We start from the raw sequence: 26,791 nt of genomic DNA, 5'->3' as shown, positions 1-26,791 counted from the left end.
GTGTAAGATTCCTTAGATAGAATAGTAATGAAATGACACTATAGATTGAAACCTTGCAATTCCCCTGCACAAGTGTGATAGTATATTTTTTATGAGGTTGCATCCTGCTTTGATAAAACTCTGCTCTTGTGGAAATCACATGATGATAATATACAGTCAGCAAGTGGAACATAGTATTGGATGACAGAGATGTAGGGTCCTGAAGGGGGCTAACTTCCCTAACAAGTGGTGCATTTGTGGAGAGATTCATGACAACAAAAGAGCTTTAAGAGAGTCAGTATCTTTTATGTAGGAGGCCACAAAATATTGCCCCAATTCCCAGTCTTCAGCATCTTCACATCATAGGAAAGGAGGTGGATAGGCCGGCAAATTTTGAGGGGGGGGGGGGGGGGGGGGAGACGGCAACGACGACGACGACCAAGTCTCTCATTTGAAATGAGTAAATTCAAAATGTGCTCACTAAATGTTGACACAGGTGGTTCCAGACACATTTCTTTAAATTGCTTAACTGTTTATTATATCTGACGAAATGTGGGTGATGACCACAAGATACATTATCTGAGACATAAAAAGAAATGAATGAATTTGTCAGTTAAGTTTTTGTGAAATGAGAACAAACATTAGCATTTGAACTGCAATTTAATGTTACTGTGATGCTGTCATCAAACAAGAACAAAAATTAAGTGTTCAGATGCTACCTTAAACAGTGAAACATCAGCATGTGAGGCAAGTACAGCACCACAGTAGTGAAAGTAAGTGATCTGAATGACTGGAACCCAATGTCTCGGTAATTTCCCGAATTGTCCCCAATAAACAAAAATGAAAGTTAATGTACAGCTGTGATCAAATATTAGTCAAATGATAACTATTTTACATACTGTGGAGCACTGTAATGCCCGTGAGAGAAAGTATTGCTGCTGCACCATAATGTAAAGTAAATGCACCATGCCCCAGAGAGATGATTAAGAGGTTTGAATATAGGGCATGGTAAAAATGTTAAGGGATATATGACAATGGGCATATGTTAAGGGATTGGGAAAATGGGACAAGGATATGTTTTATGGAACTGGGAAATGTAATGTGGGTTCTGTGTTAAGGAATATGGAAAAGGATAATTCAAATATACATCAAAATCTGATAAAAAAGATAAAGATAATGTTATAAAGGTCTTTACCACCATAAACCATTACACTTATGCATGTTATACATCGGTTGTGACACACTAAGGATCCATGCCACCAGCTGCCGGTAGGCCAAATACATAGGTACATTCATAACTGCAAGAAGAAAAATCATGTGGTGAATTACAAAGTTTCCTATTATTATCCTAACAGGAAAATTCATGATTCACCTCATGATCTTTATCGGATGAATTGCCACAATTTATTGTCTGTCAGAAGAAGAAAAGTACTTGAATCTTTGCATAGACTGTTGGCTCATTAGAAATCCACCTCCTGGAATAGGGATGGTCAACTCATATCACTTGGCATGACTGGTTAGATTTGTTCCTAGTTTTTTAAAGTGTTTGCTAGACAGCAGCTTCACTAATACATTATATTGTCATGCATGACTCGAGAAAGGTATGTAGAAGAATCATTTACAGGCGTTGACATATAAGATGGTACACTTTTATTATAAATGACATGGCACTATGTGAGTGCCAGTATCTTGTCAGTTTGCACAGGAGCTTGCCCCCATCAGATTGGGCAGAATGTCTGCAAGGAACCCTCAGCACTTTTATTGTCGAAGTGGGGTCTAGAATTGGCCGTGGCCTGCAACCGTAAGTGAAAGGTTAAACACAGTGTAGGTTTATGCATGACCATGGCCTTAAACCTCAGATTTTTTACAAACATAATGGCAGTATTTAAAAAAGGACTGAGGTAAGGGACAAAAGAATTATAAAGATTATTGTAGTTGTAATAAAAAAAAAAAATTGTTCTCACTTCAGTCTATAGGCAGTAGTAGAACTGTTTCTAAAGGAAAAGAACAGATAAAAGAGAAAATCATGATTATACACTCTTAGAAATGAATAAATGGACAAAGTTGTTTGATAAGCCGAAAGTAACAGGTAAAATTTGACTATTAGATATTAGGAACATAAGACAAAAAGTTGACTTTCAGATATTAGAAACATAAGACAATAGGTAGATACTGTTGTAAAGGAAGCTAAAGGTGATTTGTCAGCTGAGCAACAAGCTTCCGTCAGAAGGCCACAGTCAACAGAATATACAGCTTCCTTGTGCTACACAAAATATGCATCCTGGTCATGCACACAAATGACCATAATTGAAGAAAATGTAATCAAAATATACAGAATAGTAGGAGGGAGAATTGTTGTATGGAAAATGACATATGAAAAAATACAATTATCGTTTTGGGACCTTGTAAGTGTCAACTACAAATTCACAAAGAATGTGAACTCCATGAGAGCTGTCTTTTAAGTTATGAACCCTTCAATCATTTCAATGTGATATTGTCCTTTACCCTTTCAATTTAAAGCATCTACAAGAAATACTACCCTTGGATGTGGAATGTCCACACCCAATAAGAACCATCATACTTGTGGGGGGGGAGGAACTCACTGCTCTTCCTGTATGCTAGATCTTGGGTGATAAGCCTTAACTAACACCACGTCCACCTCAAAATCATAAGTTGTAGCCTTAAAATTGTGATATTTACTCTAATATATGCCTTTTTACTTAATTTGTCTTCTAGAGATATGGCACATAGAAACATGTAACAAAAAACAGTAGTCATACATACTAGCTTTCGAGCTCTTGCTCTTTTCTAACAAAACTACACATATTCACCTGCAACCACGTAGATATTAAAAAATGCAAACCCATGGCTGCAGTGAGACTTTAGAACGTGTGCATTGGGTGTCTATGTAGTTGTGTGTAAATGCGTGTATTTTTGCTAGAGAAAGAGCAGGAGCTTGAAAGCTATTCCTATGTGCCACACATCAATCAGCTAATGGTGAGTGGTTGTTTTTATTTATTTTATACATTATTACATCCAGGAATTTCCATTATTGGTAAACATTCATGTGTATTATTCCATTGATGAATTGTACGATCTAGCAATTTAAGGACTTTAATAAGGGTTTTCCTATAAGCTTCATATCTTAATACCTTCGCTGGTGAAAGTCCAGTGGTTAAATGGTGTGATTAATTTAAAATTATTTGAAATTCAGGTATCGGTTGTGCTCAGGTAGTACAACAACTTGCAGAATATGTACGAGAAAGTCATCTAATTTCATTCATAACACTCTGAAGACAGATTTCGTTGGGGTGGTGTTCAGAAATTGTATAATGATGTATCCCTTCCTAAGTAAAATATTCCTTAAAGTTACTGCTAACAAACTCTTAGACCATTATGTAAGTAACCCTCGAGGTTTTACAACATCTATTAAATAGTTTTTTAAACAGTTAATTCTGTGACAGTGTATGCTATCTTAATTGGATACACTTTGACATATTTAGATCAACACTGTATAGCTACAAGAATATAAGCAACTTCTTCTCTGCCTTTTGATAAAGGCCCAAATAGATATGCCACTGTTAAACCTTTTAATCCCTTTGGTATTTTCAGACACATCTTGTAACATGTTGCTCTCTTCGTTATGCTCGGATGTAATTCATGTGTACATAAAATATCCATTATTTTTCTAATTAAATTTTTGGAGTAGTAGAACTTAAAAATGTAGTCTAATATACCTACATATTCCAAAATACCCATCATCTTTGTGGAAAAACTATTTGAGATCATTAATTGCTTTGCTGAGAATACATACTCTCCAGTGCTTTGAATTGTCACTTACTCTCCAAAATAAATTTTCTTCTCATAACAACCATTTGGTTTTACCTTTTTGAGACAATGTACCTTGGTCCCAAGGTGTAAGAATAGGACTAAAATATTCATCACATGTTGACCCTTCTTTTATTTTCTGGGCTAGCAATCTTACATAATTAGTGGAATAACATTTTGATATTAAATTACTGTAAATATGGTTCCAAGTCTTTTCATTTCTACATTCATTGGTCATGTGTTGTTGTTGTTATGGTCTTCAGTCCTGAGACTGGTTTGATGCAGCTCTCCATGCTGCTCTATCCTGTGCAAGCTTTTTCATCTCCCAGTACCTACTGCAACCTACATCCTTCTGAATCTGCTTAGTGTATTCATCTCTTGGTCTCCCCCTACGATTTTTACCCTCCACGCTGCCCTCCAATACTAAATTGGTCATCCCTTGATGCCTCAGAACATGTCCTACCAACCGATCCCTTCTTCTGGTCAAGTTGTGCCACAAACTTCTCTTCTCCCCAATTCTATTCAATACTTCCTCATTAGTTATGTGATCTACCCATCTAATCTTCAGCATTCTTCTGTAGCACCACATTTCGAAAGCTTCTATTCTCTTCTTGTCCAAACTATTTACCGTCCATGTTTCACTTCCATACATGGCTACACTCCATACAAATACTTTCAGAAATGACTTCCTGACACTTAAATCTATACTTGATGTTAACAAATGTCTCTTCTTCAGAAACACTTTTCTTGCCATTGCCAGTCTACATTTTATATCCTCTCTACTTCGACCATCATCAGTTATTTTGCTCCCCAAATAGCAAAACTCCTTTACTACTTTAACTGTCTCATTTCCTAATCTAATACCCTCAGCATCACCCGACTTAATTCGACTACATTCCATTATCCTCGTTTTGCTTTTGTTGATGTTCATCTTATATCCTCCCTTCAAGACACCATCCATTCCATTCAACTTCTCTTCCAAGTCCTTTGCTGTCTCTGACAGAATTACAATGTCATCGGCGAACCTCAACGTTTTTATTTCTTCTCCATGGTTTTTAGTACCTACTCCGAATTTTTCTTTTGTTTCCTTTACTGCTTGCTCAATATACAGATTGAATAACATCGGGGAGAGGCTACAACCCTGTCTTACTCCCTTCTTAACCACTGCTTCCCTTTCATGTCCCTCGACTCTTATAACTGCCATCTGGTTTCTGTACAAATTGTAAATAGCCTTTCGCTCCCTGTATTTTACCCCTGCCACCTTTAGAATTTGAAAGAGAGTATTCCAGTCAACATTGTCAAAAGCTTTCTCTAAGTCTACAAATGCTAGAAACGTAGGTTTGCCTTTCCTTAATCTTTCTTCTAAGATAAGTCGTAAGGTCAGTATTGCCTCACGTGTTCCAACATTTCTACGGAATCCAAACTGATCTTCACCGAGGTCGGCTTCTACCAGTTTTTCCATTCATCTGTATAGAATTCATTGGTCATATCTAATGATAAATCAATGTGTGCATCATGGACTACATTTTGTGAGCCTTTTATGTAGTTAATTTCTAATTTAAATTCCTGCAAAAATAATACCCATCTCATTCATCTACCGCATATCAACCTACTTTCCACTAACAATGCCTGGCTGACAATCAATGGGTATTTTCAATTTGAGTCTGTGACAGAATTACAACCACTTAACACAATATTGTGCAGTAATATGTTAAGTGGTTGTAATTCAATCACCACCTGCCTTAAAGATAATGGAATACTCAAACAATTTATTGGGAAAAGGAGCAAAGGGGAAGTGGATTTTGGACATAGTCCTCAGGGAGAGAATCAGGATGTAGGTGGTGTCTTAAAAAAAATTACAGTTACAGACATCTTTGAAAGAGCAGCCACTCTGAAATGTCAAAAGTCCAGTTTCATGGTGAGGCAAGACCCCTCTGAAAAATGGAATCATAATGTAATAGAAGAATGTTCTAGAAGGAATGACTTGATGGCATCAAGAAAGCTGCCGGGACACAATGGTGCTTGCTAATAAAGAAGAGAGTGAAATTGGAGTGTGTGGTAGAGGCTTCGTCAAGTACGTGGTGGAAAACAGCTAAAGTGGAAGAGAAATTAACAGAGGAATTAAATCTTTTACTGTATTTGGGGTTCTGACTCAGTTGAATGTGTTAATTAAAACTGTAATTTTATGATAAGGTTTTATCTTTCTATACATTTCCTGAAAACCACATAGTGTCATTAAATAATGTTTCCAATGTCTTATCAGTTTACTTGTGCATAGCTATAATATCTGCCTGTCATAGTTTCAGTTTCATTAGTTTCTAATAGAAACTTCTCCCAAAATTTCACTTGCTTTTTGCCACGTCAGCTAACAATACTAAACAGGAAATTATTGATGATGCAATCAATTACTGTATTAACTGAGTTATTTTTTCAAATGATTAATTTTACATTTTCTCATCACTCTTGTATTGAGCTGTATTTCACAGAAAATTTATAAGCATGGGTATTGAATTGTCTAGTTCATTTGTGCTTATTTGACAGAAAATGTTAAAGCATGACTGTCATATCAGACATAACCATGACGGCAGGCTATGGCTATAAATATATAACATATTTGACACAATGAGAATAGTGTAAACAGACATTGTTAGGGTGTGCTTTGTGGTACAAATGAAATAATCAAAATGTACCGTCTGACAGTATGTACCATCTGACAATAGAGATTGCTCTCTGAAATACACCACAAGTTGAACAATCGCTGATCGATCTTTTATTTGTTTACAAATCTTTTATCATTGTTTTAATATAATTCATATAGATTGTAACTACACACTAACATATGATTGAACTTTCATTTCACATTAAAGTGCTACTGCCAGTTTCAAAAATAGTCTGTTGATTGGCTAAACAGTGGAATTTATGACTTCTCAAATAAATTTCCTAGGCTTTATGTTTCTGGTTAGAGTGAAACTATTTTTCTCCAGCAGCTCACTTTAGTATCCTACTGCTCCACTAAAGTTTTTCTGTTTACATATATCGTGAACACAGTTACAGTTTTTCAAACAATGGAAAATCCAAGTTGGAATATCAACAATATTAGGGAAAAGGATAGATTGCTGCTTACTATACAGATGACAACTTGAGTTGCAGGCACAATAGAAACTCTGTTTCACATTTAGCTTTTGGCCAAAGCCTTCTTCAAAAAACAAAACAAAACACATTCAAACAAGCAGGCACAGCTCACACACACAACCCTATCTCCAGCAGCTCTGACCAGAAATTCTGGTCGGAGCTGCGGGAGAAAGCAGTCATGTAAAATGGCGACTATGACTGGAATTTCCAATTGGAGCTGCTGGAGATAGCAGTCGTGTGTGCGTAAGGTTTGCCAGCTTATATGATTGTGTGTGTTTTTTTCTCTTCTGAAGGAGGCTTTGCACAGAAGCTAAATGTGTAACAGACTATTATATGTAAATGAGATTGTGTGCCTGTTTGCTACTCAAAATCTCATTTTTATGGTGAGTAGCAATCTACTACTCTTCTTCTAATACAATAAGGTTTTTTTTTTATTTTCAAGAAAAAGGAGGTAATAAAAAAAAAGTTAAATGTTGTGTACTGCATGTTTCAGTCTGCAGATGTTTATCGTCTTCAGAATGGTACTTCATCCTCATCTTCCATTTTTTTCCAAATTCCATTATGCCCAGTTTTTTCTTGATAGTATTTTATGAATTGTGTCATGAGTTTTATCTCCAGTAGTACATCTATGCCTTGAAGCAGAATTATCAGGGTGTATGCGGCCCAGGAGATCCGGGAAAAACCTGGGAATTTTTTCATCCGGGAAAAACCCCGGAATTTTGTAGAATTGTAGGTTTGACGTGTAAGATCTGATACGCTGACAAAGAACTTTAGCCCACTACTGCTGAATAATACTGCAGCAATGAAACATAAATAAGAGAGTAACACCAAGATAAATGTTTAGTTGCATAGAAAATGGGTAATTTACACAATGCACAGACCAGTTTGCCAACACCGAAAAGTGTCAAAGGCTTTAGGTTGAAGATTATGCAGTACGTCTGTAACAACTAATGTGCATTTGATGTGTGTGACGTCACAGTTGTTTACATTTCTAACAGATTACTGCCGGCCGGAGTGGCCGAGCGGTTGTAGGTGCTACAGTCTGGAACCGCACGACCACTACGGTCGCAGGTTCGAATCCTGCCTCAGGCATGGGTGTGTGTTATGTCCTTAGGTTAGTTAGGTTTAAGTAGTTCTAACAAGGGAACCTCCCCATCGCACCCCCTTCAGACTTAGTTATAAGTTGGCACAGTGGATAGGCCTTGAAAAACTGAACACAGATCACTCGAGAAAACAGGAAGAAGTTGTGTGGAACTATGAAAAAATAAGCAAAATATACAAACTGAGTAGTTCATGCGCAAGATATGCAACATCAAGGAGGGTGTGAACTCAAGAGCTCCATGGTCCTGTGGTTAGCGTGAGCAGCTGCAGAATGAGAGGTCCTAGGTTCAAGTCTTCCCTCGAGTGAAAAGTTTAATTTTTTATTTTCAGACAATTATTATCTGTCCGTCCGTCCGTCCGTCCGTCTGATGCGAGGTAACTGCGCCGTAGTATGGGGACGCTACACCTAAACAAACATCGAAACACACGACGTCAGTCGACTACAGTGCACGGAAGAGAGTATTCCTGCTAACGAGGCTCCCTGGCTGGCAGTTGACTGTTCGCTACTTTGGACGAGAGTGCATTAAATACATGAGATGTATTCCGTGGGGTTTTGCGGTGTGGACGCAAAACACAGACACTAAACTTATCACAGTGAACAGAGATGTCAATGAACGAACAGACAGATCATAACTTTGCAAAAATAAAAAAAAAAGCAAACTTTTCACTCGAGGGAAGACTTGAACCTACGACCTCTGGTTCTGCAGCTGCTCACGCTAACCACAGGACCATGGCGCTCTTGAGTGCACACTCTCCTTGATGTTGCATATCTTGCGCATGGGCTACTCAGTTTGTATACTTTGCTTATTTTTTTCGTAGTTCCACACAACTTCTTCCTGTTTTCTCAATTGATCTGTGTTCAGTTTTTCAAGGCCTATCCACTGTGCCAACTTATAACTAAATCTGAGGGGGGTGCGATGGGGAGGTTTCCTTGTAAGTTCTAGGGGACTGATGACCTCAGCAGTTAAGTCCCATAGTGCTCAGAGCCATTTTTAACAGATCACTGGAAAATATTCCGAATAGTGGCTTGAGAAGCCTTACTTTCAAAGTAAATATCCACGCAAGATGATTTATGTTACGTGTGAGAATGTGCAGTGCATTTCTTAAATCTCAGGCCCTTATAACTCTCATTCGAAACGTAACACTTGAGGATCAGCCATTTGAAAAATTTCGGGCCCAGAAGATAAGTCATTTATGCCACAATTTAAAATTTTACTGGCACATTTGTATTTGATACGATTTAACGTGTAACACATGTTAAAAAAAGACTGAGCTTCGAGTTAGTTTTCATATTTTATGTCGTTCTTTCATAGATAAAAAATTATACAATCGATGGCAAAAAGTATAACTGACCTTCAAAAAAAGTGCATAATGTGTTACTGAGCAATGTCACAGGTCTCTTCATGCCAGAACCCTTCGACTTTTCTATAACATAGAAAAGACAAAGTGTTCTGGCATGCAGAGCAATACCAGTTCCCTTCTTTTGCTGGTGAATTGTATCTTCGTCTCCGAACAGCTCTAACGTTCGCTGCTACTTCTTTCTAACTAATACTCTAAATGGACAACAGAAGGCAGCACCAGTCAAGCGATAGGTAGCGGGACATCCGTACCTTGCTCTTGTATGATATTAGTCCAGTTTTAGAGCGAAAATCTGTGTCAAGCGCAGCTACTATATTCCCCGCTCTAAAATTTGCTTTCAGTAAGGACAAGCATGTATTTTACCTCTTCCATTCCTCAATTTTTCTGATTTTATTATTGTTTTTATTTAAATACAAAAGATTTCAGTTTAATCGTTGTTAAAGACCTTTAATTACTTTCTTTCGTTTTAGAATAATGAGAGATTTTTTTCCGTAAAATATTTTGCGCATTTTTACAGTATTTTCTTCTCGGATTTTTGTGTTGCTAAATTTTACCTCTGGTCTTTATTTTAATACTTAATTTCTTAAATGGTTCAAATGGCTCTGAGCACTATGGGACTTAACAGCTGAGGTCATCAGTCCCCTAGAACTTAGAACTACTTAAACCTAACTAACCTAAGGACATCACACACATCCATGCCCGAGGCAGGATTCTAACCTGCGACCGTAGCAGTTGTGCGGTTCCAGACTGAAGCGCCTAGAACCGCTTGGCCACTATGGCTGGCCTTAATTTCTTAAAGTAAGTTTATTTTTCAAATATTTTTTAATCACGAAGGTTAATGTTTGAAATGTATATTTAAACATCTATGGGACCAGCCTCCCTGCACGCTATTGTGGGATCAAAGCAGCTTACAGCTTTTGTCAACCTAAAGTGTAGGGGAGATTTCTCCATCAACTTTGACACGAGCTTGATCATTCCTCCTCTGCATTCGTTCCGGAACTTAGCAATTCAAGGGCTGTGAAAGACCTGCACTTTCTGAACTCATTCTTGACGGTGAACCCAATCTTGACTTTGTTCACACCCAAAAGATTGGATTCTTTGTCCAAATTAACTGACGGCGAGATCTTCGTCGCCTGGACAAATCGTGTCATCGTTGTCTCCATTATCTCTGTCAAAGCAGAGTGGAGGAACGGTGCTAGCAGCCAATCGGATTGGAAATCCTTTAGGAAAGGTGTCAAGTCTCCAGCAAGAGTCTTGAAAAAGGAAATTTTCGGACCGAGTAGCTTGTCCTTGAGGTGATTCTCCACTACTTTATAGCTGGCACATTTTGGTTTGTATTTTTCTTCCAGTTTTGCAACAAGTATTTGCCGAAACGGAAGCATTACTAGAGCTCACTCAGCAACTTCCACATTCTCCAGCCATCGGATCGCGCAAAACTTTAAGCGAAACAGTTCCGATTCCATTGTCGAAATATAGAGCTCTTCTGGCAGGGACATTCATCAAAAGATTGTACAAAGCACGTAAAAACTGAATTATCATCCACTGTGTTTCCTGAATTGCGGTCTTAAAGGCGCCGTGAACAACGCGAAGCCCACACGTTCCAATTTCTAGTAAAACGGTGTCTACTGCTTCAATTTCTTTTGTGAAGTTGACATTAGGGCCGTCCATCGACGCTTGTAAAAGTTTTTTCATTGCTTCGCCGGGAATTTTTTTCTTGAAGGACTCTAGTAGCTTAACTGCTGTCGAATTGCCTAGAAAAGCGGATGCGTAGTAAAGGGTGCACACTAGATTTTTTTTTTAAATGTTCCAATAATGCACTAAAATGTCCATCTGGATTCTTTTGCACACCTTGTTCAAGGATTCGTCAGTACAAACAACAATCCTTCATGCGTTTACAAGGTCAGATTTAATTTCAGACTCAAAGAAGGGAGCTAGTCCATATTGCACGATATAACAGATTTTGTCCTTTTGTAAACGCATGCTCTTGGCCCCTTCACTGTCAGGGAACATTGCGGGGAAAAGCAACATGTCGTTCTCAGAACTACGCAGTGACTTGCGTGAAACGATGCATTCCAAACACCACAGTATTTCCGCCTTTGTTACTTCGTCCTTTTTGTCATCCGATCAATTCCTCTCAGTTTATCCCGGGGTTTTGACATTGCAGTGAGATCCTTCTGCGGAGGCACAACAACTCTAGCGGCCAACGCCACTTGTCCCAGCTGAATCCACAGATGTGGTAGTGGAAGTAGAATCTGTCTGCTGGGTTGAAGTGGTCGCCGTCGGTGGGTTGTAGATGTACAAACTTGCTGTGCTTCTCATGGCAGCTGCTGTCGCGACGTGCTTCTTGGATTTTGTCATGTGACTTGTAAGAGCTGATCTTCCCATAGTACGGATGTTAATGAGGGTCCCTGGACATAATCCACATTTAGCACTGTAAAGGTCCGTGGGTACATTCACCAACCAATCCTTGAATACTGGATCTGAAAGCCAGCTATCTTGAAAACCAATCAACATGGCGCAGTCGTAGTGATTGTTGGTGGACAACCTTTATTGGAGAAAGAGGAGCGATGGGTGTAAATAAGGCTGCGCCTCATTACTACGCATAATGAAATATGACACAGTGTGTGTTACCTACCTTGTCAATTTATAAAACTTTGCCCCGCACTTGCGCAGAACTAAATTCAACAGGTGAGCTGAGCACACTGACTACTGACAGAATGTGATTTGAAAAGCGAGCTAGGCAAGTGTGACAACAATGTCTCTGCCAAGCAAGAATCGGCGTTAATTATGATATTATTAGTAGTGCTGTGTTTGTTGACCCTTTAAGAAACTATGGGTGACAAGACTTATCAACCAGTCTTACTCCAGTAATCTGTTGCAAGTTTCTAGCTAATTTTACATGTACAGTACAGCACCTCAATTATAAAGACAAAAGATATTAAGGCCACCGCACTCATCGACCAAAGTTCTGAAGGCTTCGCCACCTTTTCGTTCCAGCTTATTCCTTATCATGAGGCTCCTCTCTCTCTCTCTCTCTCTCTCTCTCTCTCTCTCTCTCTCTCTCTCTCTCTATCAGCTGCTATTGGTTATTTACTCTCGTCTTCCATCCACGATTTCTAAGTTATGAAGTCTGCCGGTTACGAACAACTTGGCCTCCCAGTTACTTTACAGCTGAGGCGCTCTACTGTATGTAAAATTTCCGAAGTGCTTTAGGACTTGGTAGACCTTCTGTTGTACATATACTGATTTTAATTTAAAGTCTAGATTCTGTACCAGTGTACATATTGATTTACTTGTAGATGAATGATTTACCCACTTAATTTTAAAATATGGTTTTACTTGACATCCAGTATATTGATAATGTCACTTTTTGTGTATCCCTCCGTACATAGAAACATAATAAACGCTGTTCAGCTGTTATTGTTTTATTGCTGTTCTTTGACGTATTTGCAAGCCCCCTCTCCATATTTTTCTACTAATCAAGTCTGCAGTAAAGGAAACACTCTGGATGATAAATCAGTTTGTACATGCCTTGTAAAACCTATTTAAGGATTTCCATTCCGAAGTAGCTCTGTATATTTGGACCACGGAATCGGAACGGGTGCCCTTGAAGTTTTGCATGATCCAATGGCTGGAGAACTTGAGTGCGCTCTAGTAACTGCTTCTGTATTTGCAAATGTTTATTGCAAAGATAGAGCACAAAAACAACCCGAAACGTGCTAGCTACACGGTAGTCTATGATCGTATGAAGAACATGCTACTCGGCTCAATAAACTCGTATTTCAAGACTCTTGCTCCAGACTTTACTTCTTTAATTATTGACCAACTTACGTAATGTTTTTGTTTACCACTTATCTGCCAGCTAGTATTTTCCTGTGATACTGTCTCGACTTTTTTTTTCTCTTTACATATACCAAGTTATATTTTTTGGCATCGGGTTTATGAATGGCAATTGTTTTATTTGTATTTAATCATGGTAACAGCGGCTGTATTATTATGGCGTTTCACGGTGTTGGGATTTTGAGCAGGCATGTAACGATGTTAGCTGCTGAAAGCGATGGCTCGTCTTTCGTGTGATCGATTGCTGGCTTGGTCACTTCACCTCACCTTGCCTCACCTCACCATCTCAGCTTGCAGCGATGTCTCTTCCCACTTCATCCAGTCACTGGATCGCTTTGCATTGACCAGCTGACACCGTGGTGACTGCTCCTATTATGTCCCATCCTTCATTGCCACTCCAGTCCCAGTCAGGCAGAATGCAGAATGCTCTCAAAGATCCCTAGACCTTGCTGTGAGTGCTCACAGACTTACGCCAGTTGGTGTTTAAATGTTGTACAGTGTATTCGGAGTTTAGAATAAAAACAATGTAAACATTGTTGCATCACTCTGCTAGAAAACATGACACCGACTACAGCTAAGTATAAACTTCACTTTGTAAAGGTTCTCCTAAATCGCTGCAGCCATGATCACGAAATAAAAACTAAATAAATTGTGTTATTGGAAAACGGTTTATGGAAAGGTTAGAGGTTTTATACTTCCGAGCACTTTAGGAAACAAAATCCAGCAAAAAACAACGCGTTTTGGAGAGATCTTTGATTCGCATCGCCATTTGAACTGCATGTTTGCGTAATACGAAAGTATATGCATGAAATACATCAAATACAGCAGTTTAGTTTCCGAAGCATTCTTAGGTTCCTGCCTAACCCATGCCCTCTGAGAAAAAACAGCAAAACATTGTTAATGCCCAATATTATATGTGAAAGTTCAGCGTTTCGTGAAGATATAGTGTACTTACATTACTTTAACCCATTAACCTTTTGTCTTTGTATGGTCGTGCTTCTTAACAATGACGCTGCTAGTGGTTGAGTACATAACATGTCTTATGCTCTGAACGAGGCCAACAAGAAAGATAGGCCGCGGTTCGTACGTCAAGAAGAACGGCCTGAGCTCCCTCGTTCCCTTAACTCAGCAAGCAAAATGTGTATCTAAATCTTTTAACTCGCAACTGGGTGCGTGCATACTAACGAGAATTGCATCTTGTACTGGAATCTGTTATTATGAAGTCTTACTGATTACTGTTCATAAAACAAAATTTAAAATCAATTCTCGATAGAAATGGTATAACCGCTCGTTTATAGCTTTTAGTCTCTTCTTCGTAACAGTTCTCCTTTCATAGAAGATGTGGTGCCTTACGCAACTGATAATCATTTTGGCATGATTTTAATTGCCAAATTAGAGCCTGTTAGTAGGCCTACGGACTTCCTATCATTGTAGGACTAATAATAGTGGATTCCAATAGACGATGCAATTCTCGTTCGTACATACACGTTTAGTTACGAGTTAACCGGTGTAGAAACGCACTTTGCTGAGTTTAGCGGGCTTGGCCTACCTTCGTAACGCACGCGCCGCGGCCTGTCTTTCTTGTAGGCCCCGTGCTCTGAATAACTGCCGTCATTGTTCAAATGTGTGTGAAATCTTATGGGACTTAACTGCTAAGGTCATCAGTCCCTAAGCTTACACACTACTTAATCTAAATTATCCTACGGACAAACATACACACCCATGCCCGAGGGAGGATTTGAACCTCCGCCGGGACCAGCCGCTGCCGTCATTCGCTAGCGAGATCACGTGACATGAGGTATGACTGGCTGAAAAAAATGCATAGCTCAACGCAATCTCTATTTTAGAGCTTCGGAAGCTACCGTGCTGTAACTTGTGGGATTTGTGTATATACTTTCACAATACGAAAATAAACTCTGTCCGTATTGTCTCGCATTAAACATCTTTCCAAACGCATTGTTTTTTCTGTTTCCTAAAGTGCTAGGATGTTCTCCGCCAGTATAAGACCTTCACGATTCAAAGGACTGATAGGTTTTACAGCTCCGAGGGAAAGTATACTGTTGCTTAACACGGATGTATTTTCACCCGATTCATACGTAATTTCATCCAGGAGAAATTGTGTTTTTAACCGGGAAATCTGGGAATTTTTTTTTCTTGTCCACATAAACACCCTGATTATGCTTTCCTTGGTGACCTTCCAAATGAGAGAAGAGTCATGAAGTTTTAATTATTATTGTCAAAAAATAAAGTTACCTAATAAAGTTTTCGTTTCTTTGAAGATAGATGTTTTCGAAATCCCAGTGCCACTGTACTGTGACATGCCTTTAGAGTGTCGAAACAAAATGGCACAGCTACAGTTACCACATTTGGAATGCAAAAATGAGGACACGTTATTTTAAGATGAAAGTACAGGCACTTTCCATATTTTAAATTTATTACAAAAGAAATAATAAAAATAAAAATATTACACACATCACTAAAGCACCAAAGGAACTGGATAGGCATGTGTACTCAAATACAGATATATGTAAACAGGCAGAATAGGTGCTGCTGCTATATAAGACGACAAGTGTCTGGTGCAGTAGTTAGATCGGTTACTGCTACTACAATGACAGGTTATCAAGATTTAAGCGACTTTGAACGTGCTAACAATGGGACACAGAATCTCTAAGGTAGCAATTAAGTGGGAATTTTCCCATATGACCATTTCACAAGTGTAGCGTGAATATCAGGCATCCAGCAAAACATCAAACCTCCGACATCATTGCAGCCGGAAAAAGATCCTGCAAGAATGGGAGCAGCTACGAATGAAGAGAATCGTTCAACATGATAGAAGTGGAACCATTCTGCAAATTGCTGCAAATTTCAATGGCGGGCCATCAACAAGTGACAGTGTGCGAACTATTCAATGAAACATTGTGAATATGGGCTTTTGGAGCCAAAGACCCACTTGTGTACGCTTGATAACTGCACAACACAAAGCTTTACGCCTCGCCTGGGCCTGTCAACACCAACGTTGGATTGTTGATGACTGGGAACATGTTGCCTGGTCAGATGAGTCTCATTTTAAATTGTATTGAGCGGATGGACGTGTATGGGTGTGGAGACAACCTGATGAATCCACGGACCCTGCATATCAGTAGCAGACTGTGCCAAGTCCAGCAGGACAATGCGACACCCCACACATTCAGAATTGCTACAGAGTGGCTCCAGGGACACTCTTCTGAGAATAAACACTTGTGTTGGCCACCAAATTCTCCAGACATGAACATTATTGAGCATATCTGGGATGCCTTGCAACATGCTCTTCAGAAGAGATCTCCACCCCTTTGTACCCTTATGGATTTATGGACAGCCCTGCAGGATTTATGGTGTCAGTTCCCTCCAGCACTACTTCAGGTGCTACTTTGAGTCCATGCCACGTCGTGTTGCGGCACTTATGCGTGGTTGCGTGGTGCCCTACACGATATTAGGCAGGTGTACCAGTTTCTTTGGCTCTTCAGTGTACCTACACTACTTGAGATCCATGTTCTGTGTGTATTTTTCATTGGATCAAATTTTTTTAAAGTTCCCTTTGTTGACAAAAATATTTAAAAACGTTTTGGCAATTCAAGTGTCTAAAATTATGTTTCACTACTGCAATCCCTGTTAAGAGTTCCTCTGTCAGTCTATTTCTATTCATTGTCCACTGTGCGTGTAGAAAGCTCAACCAGCTTTCAACACAACTCCGTTATGGCCTGTCGCTATAAAGAAGACCTGCCCAATTTTAATTACTTCACTAAACTGTTCTTCACTATTATACCAATCAGTACTATTTATTCTAGCTTGGCTCAGATTTTTCAGACTTTTTTAAATCTTAAAGTTGATCAAAGCAATTTGCATTATCAATTTCAACATTTTCATCCAACAAAAATTTGATAGATTCTTCCAAGTAAGTCCATGATCCATCTGCAAAATCAAACCACTTAAAACAAAATTCAGTAAACTGTTGCATCCACATATTTAGGTATTCTTAAGGTCCATCATAGAGGATTCCAACATTGTACCTAAAATGCTTCACCTCTGATGCATCATTGTAGCTTCATTTTTCATCTGAACCAATGATTCTGTCACACTCGGAGATTAAAATTGTAATTTTTTTTCTGTGTTGAAGAGCATCCCAAGGGGAATCTAGTATATGCATCACATCAATAAGAGTGTTTCCTTGGTTTTTCTAATCTAATATAGTTATGAAAACTGCCAACTAAAGACTGGATATGCCACAAATGTATCTCATCATTAGAACCCATAAAAGAATTTTTGAAAATTGCTGGAGTTTTGTTTTGGGGTAGGAAGAAGGATTTCAGAGCAGGAAATGTCTCGCTACGTCCCTAAATAGTTGGGTATAGTGACAACCATCATGTCTTGCTGTGTCTGAGAACTCACCAAATTTCTTTAGCAACTCACCACAGACAGTATGTATTGAAAAGTGGTTATGTATTTTCATCATTTAACCTTGTAAGTCAATTTCAAGGTCAGTTCAATGCTGAATGCAGTTCTTAAGGACATGAGCAGAACACCGTACTCCAAGCAATACCTTGTCAAGTGTCTTGGAGGCTAGAAAAAACATTATTACCATCACCTCTTTTAATACTGCCGAACATTGTGTTACAGTTACCTGCAGCAAACTTCACACATTCTGCGTGGTGTCTGTTCTTTCATACACCACACATTCATATAATTGATTCTCCTAGATGGGCAATGCATCCATCTTCTTGAGTGCAATTGCACAAGTATGTCCGATGTGCTACGGGAATCTCAGAGTAGCAAGATTGGAGGAAATGGACAGGGACTTACGGATAGGTGGTGCTTTGTGGGAATGTGTGTCAGCCGTGAGGTGTGCCGTGTTAGTCCACATAGTTGCAGTAACACTTGTCTCCTGGATGGCTCAGTGGTTAATGCACCTATCTAGTAAGCAGGAGATCCTGAGTTCAAATCCTGGTGCAGGACACATTTTCACTTGTTGCCCCTGACTCTGCATAATGTCCCAATGCAGCTGACATCAGTAATCCCTTTCCTTTCCTTTCCTTTCCTTCCCTTTCCTTTCCTTTCTCCATCCCCCTCCATAAATTTACATAAATATATTTCTTTGTCTTCAGGTGGACTTCCGAGATGATGGTGCCATTATATGATATTAACATGGGCAACAAACCATACATCCTGCTTTCCATTGTTCTGTACTGGGACAAAAGCTTGTATATTTTTCTCAGAGTTTATCCATAAATGTGTGTGTCCTCTTCAGCATGATGAGAAATTATCAAATTATATTAAACAACAGCGAAACAAAGAATGATCAAAATGCATTGTTCAGTAATATAAAAATATCTTAACTTACAAAATAAAACGCTATGTCTATGCCATAGGCTATATTTTGAAAATCATGAAACTTGCCCATTAAGATGGCTTGCTGGGAAAGGCCATTAAGGTGACTTACTAGGAAAGGAATATGTAATGTGAATTCATCTGGCTGTGTCTTCTTTACAAGTTCACTAAAAACACATGTATCGCACAAAACCAGTTACTATTAAGAGAAAACTATCACAGATAAGGAACTTGGGCATCAGAGCTATATCTCTAAGCTAAAACGATTGAGAGCCTGTATACCAAAGAGCATTTCTACAACTCTGTGATATTTCTTATATCATTAGAAATATGCCTAATGGTGTGTGCTGCTGTGTTATTGCTGGTAAATGGAGCAGTCTCCATTTTCAGTAATATAATGATTTCAGTGTCACAAAAATTGCTTAATGGGAATAACAGTTTTTGCAGTTGTATACGTATGTATCGAGAAATTATTTTGCACACTACAGTGATTGTTCCAGTAACAAGAAAGCAACAGTGTCCATTGCAAACCACACTACATTTTCATTATGTTATATTGAGGTAGTTAGCTAAATAAGCACCTTCAAAACATGTCAAATGTTATTCCATTTATAGTGCAGAGGGGATTTTGTGTGTTAGTGCCACATATCAAAAACTGCAACAAACTAAATAAATACTAACAAGTAGTGTAAATCTGTGATTTCCCTCAGGTGCTGGCAACAGGTCTCAGTGGCTTGTACTCACGCCTGCCACGTAAATTGCTGGTTGCAACTGATGACTGGCATCGTCTAACGCCTGACGATGTTGATGCCTTGCCAGAGCTGTCGGCATTCCTCAATTCAGTTGAATTCTGTAATGCTGTTGTACAAGTTGCTCACCCAACAGTAGGAGCACAGCTCCTTGAATTCTTACAGCAAGGTTTCCTTGTACCTGTTCTAGGTCCTGCATTATTACAGGTAAGGGTTGCTTGAACCCAGCTGTAATTTATATGGTTGGGTTCAGAGTAAGGATTACATGTTACTAGAATTGATGATCCTGCTGCTGTAGCTTACATTTATATCTTTTGACAATTATTTAATTTCTTGTATCTTTTTTTAAGTGGTCTGAAATAGTCGAAATGAATATGGAAAGAACTGCGTGATATCCAGAAGTGTTCAATGAAAAAAACTTAATATAGTGTATAAGATGAGATTTAATATCATCAATACTGCTAGAACAAAGAACAAAAACTATGTATAAGATTGAATGTACAGCGTTTATGGGCATTTGTATACAGAAAAAGAGTTTGGAAACCACATGTTACAGATATCCTAAAAGACTTAAATTGTACTCCTTCTACCCTTAATACCTTCTGTACTTAATTTGGGGGCAAAAATTTATAAAATTTGCATACACAGCATATTTTTATTCATTAATATCATACAGAATAATTTTCTATATAAGTTCATGCACACACACTATTTGTTGTGCAGCAATCTGCAGTAAGGATAAAATTTGGTAAATTTTCTTAAATTTCCAATAGACAACCTTTGAATTGACAATGTATAATAACTCTCGCAATTCATTCACTTCATTGTGAAGTTTGTCTTTAGCAAATAGCTGAATTTTATAAACAATAAAAAAAATTATATATTACTTGGAGTAAAAATCATCTCTATGATTTATAACTTCAACTTTCTAATGCCATTCCTTTTTGAAGGTATCAGATGAAAATTGCCATCCAGTTTAAAAATAAACTGTAGAACTTTAAAACTTACTATTAAGCCTGCTCTATTAACTATAAACATTTCTTCACTGATAAGTAACACACTTATGTACACTAATAAGTTGAATGCACATTATTAAAACAACTTTTTCAAAGAAAAAGAGATTTTTAGATAACAAACTAAAACTTATACTTACATTATCTTACAAATGAACTAGCACATCTGTAATAGAACAAATCTGTAATTACCAAAATTTGGCACTAATTCAAATCATGTTTTGTACTTCATCCTGGTCACTTCATGCAAATGAAGAATTATGGAATGAGCCCTCATCAACTCTGGATATTTCAAAATCAGATCCACCACTAGAATTATGTTATTGTCAGAATTCCCCTTGCTCAAATGAAACTTATTAGTTGGTGAGGTCTGATCCCTTTTGGGTGTCAACACAAGATGTTTGAAAGCTATAGAAGTCAGTATGTCACTTCAGCCATTGAAAATAAGCATACAACAATTATCTTTCGATATTTCTTAATGCTTACAATACAGAGATTCTAAAACTGTTGCCCTGATTTTTTTGCGGGGGGGGGGGGGGGGGGGGGGGGTCTCTTATTCAGTTCGTAACTGGCATATTGTTGACAAATTTTACCCAATCACGTCACACTTGACACTAAGATTGACATTACTGTGATAGTCCAAATAGCAAATTATGAGACACTGAAGATGTATGTTGATTTCCCCACTGAATTACGGGGTATGATAGACAGTAAACATAATTTTAAGTATGAATTGGCATCAATTTCACTTGAGGAATAAATAAAGAAATGTTTCAATGAATGTGAACCATTGAATGACTAACAACTAATTTTCAGTTATATATTTAGAATGTTTGGCATGTTCAAGGTTAAGTGATGGCTCAAGTCTTTACCATGAATAGAGCATTGCAGATGTGAATACTGAATACTTCCTGTTGGTTAGGCCATAAATTTATTTCCATGTATAAATTTTGACAAATTATAATAGTTCATTTCCAGAATTTATAAAATTTATTCCTGCATTCATATTTGACAAAAATAATTGTTTATTAGAAAGGAGAATTATGTGTGAAAGTAAAATTATTCATTACTAAAATATCAGTATATCCTGAGCAATAAATAGATAATGGGATGTGGTCTGACCACCACCACCACCACCACCACTACCTCTACTGTAAAGAGTATGTATTGAATAGTGGATAGACATAATGAAAAGTGATGTGGACACATCTGGTACTGTTTCCTTGCCTTCATTAAGCCTTATTTGATTTTGGAGGGCCATCTTTGTACCATTCTATAAGCTACACATGCACTATGGGTTGTCAATTGGCAAGCACCTGTGAAACTTATTTAATCTTGGTTAGGTGTACGTTTTAAAAGCACTAGAGTTTCTGAGCTGTGGTTGGTTAGTACCAGTAGTTTTTTTATTATTGGAACCTCTGGGGATGCCACATCTATCATTGCTCTGTGCTGTGGAGGAAAATTGTGTGTCATAGGGAATGGGGAATTTTGGCTTAATTGTCCAGATTTCAAAGATAAAATAAAAACCATACTTGAAGTGTACTATATGCTAGTGAATGAATGATGCCTACCTCATCTGAAATGCTTGCTTTCAACAATTAAAACATATATAGTTCTACAAAACGATCACAAATTTGTTTTCTGCCAACATTCCTCCCTTGATACCTTCTGGGTTCCTCTGCATCCTAGAAGTACTTTTAATGTGAGTAGATATCAGGAAATAGATGCTGTGGGTTGAAATTCAAGTCAGGTTTGATATATACCCCTTGCAGTATGGTGTCACCATGTCTGGGAATTTTTGGAAAGTGCCTAGTTTGGTTCTTTTAGACATATAGGTGAAATGGAACAAACTGTGGGGGTAGAAGAGAATCACTCATAATTTTAGGGAGGGCACTTGAGCAGCTAATAATGGTCTCTACTAGGGTCAGAAAAACATATTACTTGTGACCAAAGGCATAAAAATGCATGAAAATTAGTGTTCCAGAAATTCAGAAGAGAGGAGACTAAGACATGAACCAGGAATTTATTTTTGTGAGTCTGATCTGCTGAACCATTATTTGCACTTTTTTTTTCTTCTTCTTTCTGTTTTTCCTTTGATGCAATGTAGTTCGTACAGTATGTGGACCGATGTTTTGGGTCGTTATCCTGTTGTGAGGTGAACCCTTTCTCTATTAAGCGTAATCCACTTTGTACTGCATCATACTGAAGTATGCGTTGGTATTGCTTCTGATCCATACATCCTTCTATTTTCACAGTGTCGCCAACTCTATCCCTGGCAAAACATCCCCAAACTGTAATAGAACCTCCACTATGTTTAACTGTAGGTAGAACACACTGCTGGGCTACCCTTTCCCCTACAAATTGGCAAACAAATATTCTACTTCTGGTTCCAAAAATCTTGTATTTTGATTTATCGGTGAATAACACCTTTTTCCACTCTTCCAGTGTCCAATTGTAATGTTTTCTAGCCCATTAAAGTCTCTTCTGTTTATTTATGGGTCTAAGAAGGAGTTTTCTTGCAGTCACACATCCTTTCAAGCCAGCTTCAGTCAGTCTCCTTTTTTACTGTTGGAACAGATATTGTTGTCCTGTTCATTTCTATCAATTCTGCATGAATTGGGGGCACTGTTTTGAATCTATTTCTCTTACTGGTAATTCTGATATATTTATCATCACTTTTAGTTGTTTTAAGAGGTAGTCCTGGTCACGGTATGTCCTTATATCTAACTGCTGTCTTCTGGTGGTGAAGAGTGTTGCACTCCCCCCTATAGACACACTACACTGTTTTACAATTTGGCGAATAGATAAACCTGCTTGGCTAAGTGCTACAACTGCAGCACATTTTTCTACGGATATCTCCACTCACGGAGCCGTATTAGCGATGCACACACTGCAGTGTCACGAAGGAACTGACGTGCAGGAACCACATTTTATATTTCGTAGCAGTGCTTGCCATTCGCTGTGGACATCACATCACTACAGGGAACAACACAGGTGCACCAAATGTGGTGTCCATTGGCAAACAGGTAAATAAACATATCAGATAGGTACATAATGCTTATGTTCACAACATTGTTTGTCGGATACTGTCGTATCTCGATGACCACAAATAAAAATCATGACGTGTACAACTGTTGTACTATTCGTTTGCTTCCTCAACCGTACCCATGGTATTAGACCTTATCTACAGAGAACTAGATGTCATTTATTGGGTGTACTGAAATTAATGAGCAGTAGTGTATTTTGCCTTCTGGCTGTTTGCCTGTTTTCCAGTGGAAATAACCAAAAGTTATACTCAGTATGAACTGTCCATCTATCGCATTCTTAGTTCTGATTGTAGAGATAGAGGTCACTGTCACTGTCACTGTGTCCTATCTGTATGAAGTAGAAGAAGCCACTTGTTACTGATGCCTGTGAAATTTGCATTTCAGTACATAATATTCTAATGGAATACTAGAGAGTGATCTGTGTTTTATTATTTTGTGATTTTTCCGAGACTTTTGGCTATACTTTGCAGTTGGAAGAATTACTGTATTGGAGAGTGGCTGGTTCATTCATTTTTAGTTTAGTGGTCAGATAGCCATGCATATCTCGTGCAGTAACAAGTTCTGTACTTATTTTATAAAAGTTAGAAGAACTAACCTAACCTAAGTTTTTGATGTTTTGTGTGTGTTTTAGTGGGTATTTTATACATATTTGCTTTACTGTGTATATGTTTAACTTTTATTCATTCTGAATCACACTTTTCTCTCAAGTATTTTAATATGGGCAGTAGAGACCCAGATTTTTGATGTTCAGATATACTGGAGTTGTCATCATCATAACTTGTTAGTAAAACATATATGTTGATACTGTGTTCTTTAATTTAGGATGAGTAAGTTTACTGTGGTATTAGTTTTGGTGTAGTGTGCAGAAAAGCCACAGTTGTACTTTTTTGCAATAAAATGCTGCCATTTCTTTGTCTCTGTAAATGGATGTACAAACAAGAGGAAGAAACATTACTTTCCTGTAAGCACTCCCAATGCTTTTTAGTTTGCTGCGTCAGTTCTTGCAAGGGAAATCGTTTTAGATGTTAACGTACACCTGTTTGCTAACACTGTGGTGTGACATAGAGATGCTTTCTGAAGATGAATATTGTGGTCTGAAGGTTACTTTATGCTTGAGGTTATTTGAATGTGAATTATTATCGGCGACTATATGCTGTTTTGTGTAACACGCAAGAATATCTTTTTCGTGAAAAACAGGAGTGATAATCGGCATGCTCCGATAATCTTCCATTCTTTTTTCAGTGTCCTATGATGGGGGTTTCAGTTTACTTTATAGTGTGTGTATGATAGCTGACAGTCATTGTGTATTTTTTTGTTTGTTTGTGTCTAGTGTTTTTGTTAGTGACATCACTCTTTGTTGGAACTCCATTGTTACCTGTACTGTTGGGTTTTGATATGAATTGGAAACTGTCTGCATGGATGATGAAAACTAAGCAACAACATGTCTGGCTACTGTGTAGAGTGCTTGAACTTGAATGGTTTATACTGTAGTTTATTTTTGGCTGTGTGTGTTTATAATGTAATAGGTGCTAAAAAGTATTTAGAGAATGATAATGTTGTAATAAAATTTACAATTAAATTTAAATATTTAGAGATAACAGTTTTACTTGGTGCTCCTACTTGTTGATGGCTCTCAGATGATGACAGTGACTCTCAAGATTGTGGGGCCACAGGTCAGGACGAAGACCTAGGGGCAGGAGGGTGGGGAATGACATAGAAGAACTGTGTGTATAGATTTAATATAGTTTCACTGAAATCACTTCAAAATATATATTTGAGCAGTCACTAAGTGGACTCTTTGTCAGAGGAGAATTTCCTCTTATCTGAAATCCTGTGGGTCCCATAATCTGGCAGTTCTAAGGATATCAACAAATTCTTCAGGAATGCTTTAGAAGCTGCTACTTCATTTTACAAACTCGTTATGTATATGCATGTGTTTCTGCATGGTTGCCTGAATTCTTTCTCAGTACAATCGTATGTTGAATTAAGAAATAATCTAGATCTCATTTGGAAGTTTATCAGCTAATCTAACAAATTTTGGAAGTTTTCTAATTGATTAGAAACTTTATCAATGCTGGGAAGAGATCTACGAGGTGCACTCAAGTTCCAAGGCCTCTGATTTTTTTTCTAATTAACTACTCACCCGAAATCGATGAAACTGGCGTTACTTCTCGACGTAATCGCCCTACAGATGTACACATTTTTCACAATGCTGACGTCACGATTCCATGGCAGCGGCGAAGGCTTCTTTAGGAGTCTGTTTTGACCACTGGAAAATCGCTGCGGCAATAGCAGCACGGCTGGTGAATGTGCGGCCACGGAGTGTGTCTTTCATTGTTGGAAAAAGCCAAAAGTCACTAGGAGCCAGGTCAGGTGAGTAGGGAGCATGAGGAATCACTTCAAAGTTGTTATCACGAAGAAACTGTTGCATAACGTTAGCTCGATGTGCGGGTGCGTTGTCTTGGTGAAACAGCACACGCGCAGACCTTCCCAGACGTTTTTGTTGCAGTGCAGGAAGGAATTTGTTCTTCAAAACATTTTCGTAGGATGCACCTGTTACCGTAGTGCCCTTTGGAACGCAATGGGTAAGGATTACACCCTCACTGTCCCAGAACATGGACACAATCATTTTTTCAGCACTGGCAGTTACCTGAAATTTTTTTGGTGTTGGTGAATCTGTGTGTTTCCATTGAGCTGACTGGCGCTTTGTTTCTGGATTGCAAAATGGCATCCATGTCTCATCCATTGTCACAACCGATGAAAAGAAAGTCCCATTCGTGCTGTCGTTGCGCGTCAACATTGCTTGGCAACATGCCACACGGGCAGTCATGTGGTCCGTCAGCATTTGTGGCACCCACCTGGATGACACTTTTCGCATTTTCAGGTCGTCTTGCAGGATTGTGTGCACAGAACCCACAGAAATGCCAACTCTGGAGGCGATCTGTTCAACAGTCATTCGGCGATCCCCCAAAACAATTCTCTCCACTTTCTCGATCATGTCGTCATACAGGCTTGTGTGAGCCCGAGGTTGTTTCGGTTTGTTGTCACACGATGTTCTGCCTTCATTAAACTGTCGCACCCACGAACGCACTTTCGACACATCCATAACTCCATCACCACATGTCTCCTTCAATTGTTGATGAATTTCAATTGGTTTCACACCACGCAAATTCAGAAAACGAATGATTGCACGCTGTTCAAGTAAGGAAAACGTTGCCATTTTAAGTATTTAAAACAGTTCTCATTCTCGCCGCTGGCGGTAAAATTCCATCTGCCGTACGGTGCTGCCATCTCTGGGACATATTGACAATGAACGCGGCCTCATTTTAAAACAATGCGCATGTTTCTATCTCTTTCCAGTCCGGAGAAAAAAAATCGGAGG

At 38.4% G+C, this 26,791-nt stretch overlaps 1 protein-coding gene across 3 annotated transcripts in view; it reads left to right on the top strand.

The window, feature by feature from the left end:
• The window catches only part of LOC126095246 (FHIP family protein AGAP011705), a 223,759-nt gene that overhangs the window by 69,132 nt on the left and 127,836 nt on the right, over positions 1 to 26,791 (top strand). For 2 of the 3 annotated variants that reach the window (XM_049909999.1, XM_049909997.1), the window contains exon 6: positions 19,311 to 19,562. In XM_049909999.1, the coding sequence (XP_049765956.1) occupies positions 19,311 to 19,562 (252 nt within the window). The remainder of the gene's footprint in view (positions 1 to 19,310; positions 19,563 to 26,791) is intronic. The other variant, XM_049909998.1, reaches the window with a different exon arrangement.

The sequence above is a fragment of the Schistocerca cancellata genome, chromosome 8 (genome assembly GCF_023864275.1).
Source record: "Schistocerca cancellata isolate TAMUIC-IGC-003103 chromosome 8, iqSchCanc2.1, whole genome shotgun sequence".
NCBI lineage: Eukaryota > Metazoa > Arthropoda > Insecta > Orthoptera > Acrididae > Schistocerca > Schistocerca cancellata.
This window is presented reverse-complemented; position numbering and strand designations above follow the sequence as displayed.